At 39.9% G+C, this 8,182-nt stretch overlaps 1 protein-coding gene across 2 annotated transcripts in view; it reads left to right on the top strand.

The window, feature by feature from the left end:
- COL4A3BP (collagen, type IV, alpha 3 (Goodpasture antigen) binding protein) overlaps window positions 1-6,838 on the top strand; it is a 190,204-nt gene extending 183,366 nt beyond the window's left edge. The window contains exons 18-19 of one of the 2 annotated variants that reach the window (XM_006873295.1): window positions 1,077-1,213; window positions 6,802-6,838. In XM_006873295.1, coding sequence (XP_006873357.1) covers window positions 1,077-1,204 — 128 coding nt within the window. In that variant the 3' untranslated portion in view covers window positions 1,205-1,213; window positions 6,802-6,838. The remainder of the gene's footprint in view (window positions 1-1,076; window positions 1,214-6,801) is intronic. The other variant, XM_006873296.1, reaches the window with a different exon arrangement.
- Window positions 6,839-8,182: the final 1,344 nt, after the last annotated feature.

The following is an 8,182-nucleotide window of genomic DNA, read 5'->3' on the forward strand; positions in this document are numbered from 1 at the left end:
AAAAGAGGAAGACCCCCAAGGAGATGGATTGGCCAAGTGGCAGCATCGATGGACTCAAGCGTGGCAACAGTAGTGAGGTTGGCCCAGGATCAAGCAGTGTTTCATTTTGCTGTGCATAAATAAGGTCGCTATGGGTCGTTACCGACTTGATGGCACCTAACAACAACAACAATTCTATTATTTTGTTGGCTATGCTGTACTGGACTGAACTGACTCAAATCCTTAATTTGGACCCACCAGTAGTTCTGCAGGAGAAAAATGAGGCATTCTGCTTTCGTAAAGACGACAGCCTCAGAAACCTGAAGGGGCGGTTGTACTCTGTCCTGTAGCCTCGATATGAATCAGAATCCACTCAGCTGCATCCTTAGGAGAGCGTGGGAGCTCTTCACAATAAGTACTGGACTGCTAACCACAAGGTCGGCTGTTTGTGCCCACCAGTCACTCTATGGGGGAAAGATGAGACTCTCTGATGCTTGTTTAGTAGAACGTATTTACAATTAGGATAGAAGCAACAATGGAATAGGAAATTAATAGGTGTTTTCTTATGGTCAGCTTTTTAGTTTTCTGAATCATTGCTCCCCTGGTACTTCTTACTTGTTTCATACTGGCTTGTTGTAGAGCAGCCCTTTTTCATCACTTGCTTTGGTTTCTTACTGACCCTCTCTTCATCCCTGCTATCGTCACTGACATCTCAATCAAAACCTCCCACTCTCTTTGTACAGTGTCAGACTGCTAGCATGCTGAAGAAGCCGTTATGCCTGAATGAGTTTTCGTAGCCTATTTCATCATAGCAGAAGTTGTGGAATAAATCTCTGAATAAACTAAAGTGTTCCTATGTTAATATTTGCATGTAATTTAGGGAACCAAGAACATTTTTAAAATGTAATAAATGCTTGCTTATTTACTGTTTGATTGTCTCTGGTAGTTGTTATTAAAGAATCAGTGGTTAAAACTTAAAGAGCTTCTAACTGTTCTAATCTAAGGAATTTTTAAAAAACAAATGCAAATCAGTGAAATGCTTTCCATGTACTTGGACAATCTGTCACAGCATGTTTGCATGTCCCTTTGTCTTACAGTGAATCCTGGAGGATGGGCACCAGCCTCAGTGTTAAGGGCAGTGGCAAAGCGAGAGTATCCCAAGTTTCTGAAACGTTTCACTTCTTACGTCCAAGAAAAAACTGCAGGAAAACCTATATTATTCTAGTATTAATAGGTACTGGAAACTATGCTGTCTCTTTTTACAAACTTTAACTAGTATGACTCTGAAGAGGTTAAAATAGAGTTAATTCTTCAAAATAATTGCTGTATTTTTATGGTATTCCCAGTTACAGAACTGTAGCTTATTAAAACTTCCTTGTTATTGATTTTTGGTGTGATTACGAACTATGAATTTGCCTAAAGAAATCTCAGTGTTGTTGTTGTTGTTGTTGTTGTTAAGTGACGTTGAGTCGATTCCGACTCACAGTGACCCAGTTGTAGGGTTTCCGAGGAGCAGCTGGTAAGCTTGAACTGCTAACCGTGCAGTTTGCCACATTAACCCGCAATGCCAGGACTCCAGTTTACTTAATGAAATCTCAGTAGACATAAAGAATTTCAAAAATACAAATCCTCCATAATCGTTACTTTCCCAGAAACTCTTGAAATGTTCAGACTTTTCTACATATGTATGGACATATATTATTGAGTGTATGTGAACATTTTTAAAAGTTTAAATTAAAAAAATTTAAAAGACAATAAAAATTTATTCTCTATGACTTTTTCACTTAGTAAGTATATCTTGGGTATCTTTCTGTATAAAGATATGAGACATATAAAACCACCTCGCTCTTTTAACATGTAATATAAATGTTACAGAATCTATTCATCAGTTCCATGTTAATATCTGGGTTGGATCCATATTTTACTATCATTTTTTTTCCCACTGTTAACTAGCATCTTGTGCATCTTTCCAAAAAAAAATTTTTTTAATGCCTGAAAAAGCAAATGCAAGTGTATCCCACCTTCTCTGCTCCCTCATACTCTTTCACTGCTGTTCTATGTCTTGTTTCTGCATTTGTTGTGTCTTCAAACTCTTTCCATATTAGTATAAAGCTTTTTCACTTTTTTTAGGGGGGCTGTAGAGTATCCCATTATATTATTGTTGTTAAGTGCCATCAAATTGGGTCCGACTCAGTGACCTTGTATAAGGTTTCTAAAGAGTATCTGGTGAGTTTGAACCACCAACCTTGAGGTTAGCAGTCCAGTGCTTATCATACAGTGCACCACCAGGACTCCATTCCATTTTATACGGATGCATTATCTCTTTAACCATGGTAGTGTACACGGTTTATGCTGGGCTTCGGGTTGGCGATGCAGGCCCATGCCGTGGCACTGCAGGAGAAAGGCTGATGGTGTGCTCCTGTAGCTCCTCCATCCCCGAGCCCACTAGAGCAGGCCCATGCCGGGATGGGTGTCATCACCACCACTCAGAACAAACTCCACACGATGAGTTGGGTTGGATTTTTTTCTGTTGTTTGCATTTTTTTTTGCTATGGCAGTGTTAAGAGTACCCCAGTGTTATTTTATACTGTCGGTGTATGTTATTATTGTTAGGTGCTGTGGAGTCGGTTCCAACTCAGCAATCTTATGAGTAACAAACGAATCACTGACCAGTCCTGCACCGTCCTTACATTGTTGTTATGTCAACCCATTACTGCTACCTGTGTGTCATCCCAGTTCACTGGTGGGCTTCCTCTTTCTCACTGACCCTCCACTTTTCCAAGCTTGATGTCCTTCTCCAGTGACTGATCCTTCCTGATAATATATCTGAAGTATGAGAAACAGAGTCTCAGCATCCTGGCTTCTAAAGAGCGTTCTGGTGTACTTCTCCCAACAAGGATTTGTCAGTGTTGGTCTGTTGGTGTATTGTTAGGCTCCTGTCGAGTCAGTTCCAACTCATAATGACTCTATGCACGACAGAAAGAAATGCTGCCCGGATCTCTGCCTTCCTCACAGTTGTTCCTTCTCTTGGTCCTGTTTAGGGTCTTCTTCTTTTTCACTGACCATCCACTTTACCAAGCATGATGTCCTTCTACAGGGACTGATCACTCCTGTCTGAAAGATGAAATCTGGCCATCCTGATTTCTAGGGAACATTCTGGCTGTACTTCTTCCAGCCCAGATTTGTTTGTTCTTCTAGAAGTTCATGGCATTTTTAATAGTCTTCTCCAGCACCGTAACTCAAATGTATCAATTCTTCCGTGGTCTTCCTTAATTCACTGTCCAACTTGCACATGCATTTGAAGGTGTTGACAAAACCATGGCTTGGGTCAGGTACACCTTAGAGCTCAAACTGTCATCTGTGCTCTTGAACACTTTAAAGAGGTCTCGTACAGAAGATTTGCCTAATGCAGTACAGTATGGTCACTTGATTTCTTGACTGCTGCTTACATGAATGTTGATAGTGGATCCAAGGAAATATAAGTCTTTGACAACCTCAGTCTTTCTCCATTTATCAAGAGCTTATTTATTGGTCCAGTGGTGAGGACTTTTGTTTTCTTCATATTGAGGTACATCCCATACAGAAGGCTGTGTTCTCTGTTCTTCATCAGTAAGTATTTTAAGTCCTCTTCACTTTCAGCAAGAAAGTCATTCTGACTTCTAAGGAGCATTGTGCTGTACCTCTTCCAACACAGATTTATATGTTCTTCTGGCAGTCCATGGTACTTTAGGTATTTTTCCATAACTTTATATTATTTTACTATTAATATTTATACTTTTAAATACTTTTAATATTCTTCCATAACATAATATTCATACCATTACTGAAATGTATCCATCCTGCAAGGGTCTTCCTTATTCACTGTATGCTGAGTATTGACTGACTCAGTATGGAGAAAGAATACAAATAGGGCACATACGTGTCCTGATTTTAAACCATCCATTGCCCCTTGTGTGTTCAAATGACTGCCTCTTGGACTGTGTACAGATTTCTGTTCACACCTGAGTGTTCTGAAATGCCCATTGTTTGCAATGTTGTCCATAGCTTGTCATGATCCACACAGTCGAAAGCCTTTACATAGTCACAGGTAAACATCTTTCTGGCATTCTCTGCTTTCAGCCAAGATCCATGTGACGTCAGCAGTGCTATCTCTCATTCCACATGCTCTTCTGAATCCAACTTGAACCTCCAGCAGTTCCTGTCAATGTACTGTTGCAGATGTTTTTAAATTACCTTAGCAAAATTTTACTTGTATCTGATAGTAATGATATAGTCCGCTGATTTCTGCATTTCACTGGGTCACCTCTCTTTAGAATGGGCACACATGTGGCTATCCTCCAGTCGTTTGGCCAGGTAGCTGTCTACCACATTTCTTGGCATAGATGAGTGAGTGCCTCCAGTGGTGCATCAGTTTGTTGCGAGATTTCTGTTTGCATACTGTCAATTCCCGGAACCTGGTTCCTTGCCAGTGTCTTCAGTGCAGCTTGGATTTCTTCCTTCAGTATCATTGGTTCTTGATCATGTGATACCTCTTGAAGTAGTTGAACATCAATCATTTCTTTTTGGTACAGTGACTCTGTGTGTACTGCTTCCATTGAGATGAATGTGACACCATTTCTCTTGAATTTGTCTTTCTCAGCATAGCAAACCATATGATTTGTGCTTCAGAATGGCTACTATCAGTTTGTTTAAGCTCACTACAGCCTAAGATGGACTATGAACCACAGGGTCAGCAGTTCAAACCCATCAGCTTCTCCTTAGGAGTCCTTTTCTGGGTCACTGTAAGTCAGAACCGACTCAAAGGCACTTAACAGCAGCAACAAGTAGGCAGTCAAGGGAACCCTGGGATGCAGTGGGCTAAGCAGTGCCTAGGATACCCATCTGTATGCATTCCATTTCATTTCTGAGAACTCCCAATTTAGTAATGAAGTTCTATAGTTCTTTTTCCTCATTTGATTTTAAAATATTTATCATATAAACCAGAGGCTTGTTGCCAGAAGTCAGAACAGTACGTTTGTCATCTTACTCATTTGTCTCTTCCCATGGCCTTAAGATCTAGAGATTTGCTGTTTCACCCTGATCATGATTGAGCATGCAACTCTTATCTCCCTTCTCGCTTCCAACTTAATGCTTTGATTACTTCCTTACTAAACACAGGCAGATACTCAGTTAAGCAGGGCAGGAAATATGACAGGCTATTAAGCCAGCTGACTCCTCCATGGAGAAAGGTGATGTTTTCTGCTTTTGCAAAGATTTCAGCCTTGGAAACCCATACAGGGTTGCTATGAGTCGGAATCATCCCAGCAGCACTTAGCAGGAATAAAAGGAATAAAAATGTGGTATATAAAGCTTGCTCTCAGCTATGGAAAGAAAACTTTAAAATATCTATTTAAAATGTACAAGCTTATACATGAATCATAATGGTTACGAATTGGGCTGCTAACCTCAGGGTCAGAAGTTTGAAACTACCAGCTGTTTCACGGGAGAAAGATGAAGCTTTTTGCTTCCATAAGGATTTACAGCCTCAGAAACCCTGTACAGGGTCGCTATGAGTTAGAACTGACTCCACAGCACATAACAACAACATATATGAGCAGTATTTCCTCCAAACTGTTGATTTTAGAGTAGTATTTTGTGTGTTGGTCTGTTCATCCATCATCCATCCATCATGTGATTGTATTTCTTTTGTGGACCAGGAGGGAAAGGGGTTGAAGTATCTTAGAGTATCTTGGAGCAAGGAGGTCACACTGTTTGTATAAATGTGTGTATGAACGTAAAGTTATAACCAAAAGAACTCAATGGCTAAAGCTCAGTAAAGCCGTTGAGTTGACCAAGAACCTGATTCATATCTTAAAATGTGGTTAAAATTCATACATATCTAAAGTAACATTTGTCTCCCAATAAGTGTGGCAAATGTATTGTAATAAGGTGATCCTAGCATTGAAAGCTAACATCTTAATTTTGGTGATGGGGGTAAAGTGACTTTTAATGTTAAGTGCCATGGAGTCGATTCCAACTCATAGAAACCCTGTGTATAAGGTTTCCAAGGTGGTTTTGAACGCTCTTCACTCGGCATATACTATAAATACATGTAAAATTACATGTACTTTGAAGTTAGCAGTCCATTGCTTATCCTGTAACACCACACCAGGATTCCTAACTTTCAGTAGTATTTATCATTTCTAGAGAAATTGTGTAAAAATTAATGAGGCCCAAAGATGTTTGAAAAACTTGCTCTCAGACCTCTCCCATAGCTTATGTAACTTAAAAAAACATCTTGACAAATGGTATTCTGTGCCCTAACTTCTAATGAAGACTGAATGAAGAAAGGAAATACCAGCGGTGGGATATAAATCCTGAGATTTCTTGTTTCCCTTGCTTACCTGGACATTGTCCTTTTTTCTCTGGTAGCGTAGTGGTTACAAATCGGGCTATGAACCGCAAGGTCAGCAGTTTGAAACTACCAGCTGCTCCGCTGGAGAAAGATGAGGCGTTCTGCAACCATAAAGATTAACAGCCTTGGAAACCCTGTGGAGGGTCGCTATGAGTCGGAACCGACTCCACGGCACATAACAACAACAACAAACAACTTTCAAAAGATTACTAATACCTTCTCATCCTTTGTGTGGGGAAAGGTTCAAATATCTTACATAGTTTAATAATTTTACATTTATAAAGGCAAAAATCCTTACAATGTAAATTTTAATAGATGACCTGTACAGTCCTCAAGTTTGGAGGACGGGAGGCTGTGTTCTGGTGGCTTTGCAGCCATTTGTAATAATACATTGCTGACTTTTATACTTGCCATTTTGTTTCCTGCAGTGACTGAAGCAAGGCTGTGTGACATTCCATTTTGGAGAGAAATAACAAAATTGAATGCTCTGAGCTGGAACATAGGATCTCTAGCCTTGTCTGTGACCCGAGACAAGACCTTGCTTGGTCTTGTGTACGAACATGAAGAAATCCTGCAATAGCAAGCTGACCACCTAACACTAGCTGTCCCCTACTAGAGCTCTTCACTCGGCGTATATTATAAATACATGTAAAATTACATGTACATGGCTATATTTTTATTTGCTTGCTCCTAGGAGAGAAAAAAAAAATCAACTTTGAATTACAAACTAGGAATTGATGCTTTAATTTTTGGAAACTTTTTCAGGATTTTTAATTTACTCTGGTCTGGCCTAAGATCCTCAGTTGTATCAGGTTTTGTGCACAAAAGCAAAGCACAACAGTGGAAGGCACATGGGGCACGTGCTTTCTGTGCACCAAATATCTAGATGGGGTTCTTTTCCCAGGCCTCCAGCCCAACCGGTGTCCAAACTTTATGACTTTTTTTGCTCTGTATAATCATAGAGTTCATTGCTGCTGATTTCTATAATGATTCATGCTGTCATGTAAATTGTCCCCTTTGAAGTGATGACTGTCCGTACCTGTGACTCTGCCTTTTCTATAGTCTTGCTCCTATGAAGAACCCTCGTTCTGATGGAGAGAGTGTGAAAAGCTTTATTTTCCACATACACACACAGATTCTTTATATTTCTATTGTGTTTGCTCATTGTGTACTATGTGCTCCAGAATTTTTTCAGTTTGTTACAGACACAATTTGGTGATTCCTAAACTGAGTCTGCCTGCCTCCAAACAGAAACAGCTATACAAATTGTGTCGGTGCAGACTACTTTCTCATAAAATAGTTGGGATAAAACAAGCTGATGATGCCCTGAGAGTTATAAGAGAATATGTGGTATTACTTGTTAAAACAAATCAGGCTCTTTGAGTGTGACCTTGGGTTCACTGTTCCTAGTATTCAGTAAAGCAGGTGTGTTAGTTCTGCCAGTGTGGGTTCCTTGAAAGGATGTTGCTAGATAAGCAGAGAAACTTCTAAACATTGCTCCACTTTCCCTCTTGATCAGAAACCTCGGCAGAACAGTAAAGAATTACACTTAATTCCAACTGAAAGTCTTCCCTTCATTATTGTAAGACCTCAAATGTAAAACACCTTTTTGAGTTGTAGGCCTCTGTGTCCCTTGAAGCCTGGAGTGGAGGCTAAGACTGGTACTTACTGAAGTAGAAATGACTGCCCACTTCCAGATGAAGACTGTATTTGTACACAAATGTGTTTCTGTAAAGCAGAGGCGTCTTATAGATGCTTTGCTGGCTGACTTACTCATCTCTGTAGAAACACAGAAATCAGACCCATTTT

The sequence above is a fragment of the Chrysochloris asiatica genome, unplaced genomic scaffold (assembly GCF_000296735.1).
Source record: "Chrysochloris asiatica unplaced genomic scaffold, ChrAsi1.0 scaffold00234, whole genome shotgun sequence".
Lineage (NCBI taxonomy): Eukaryota > Metazoa > Chordata > Mammalia > Afrosoricida > Chrysochloridae > Chrysochloris > Chrysochloris asiatica.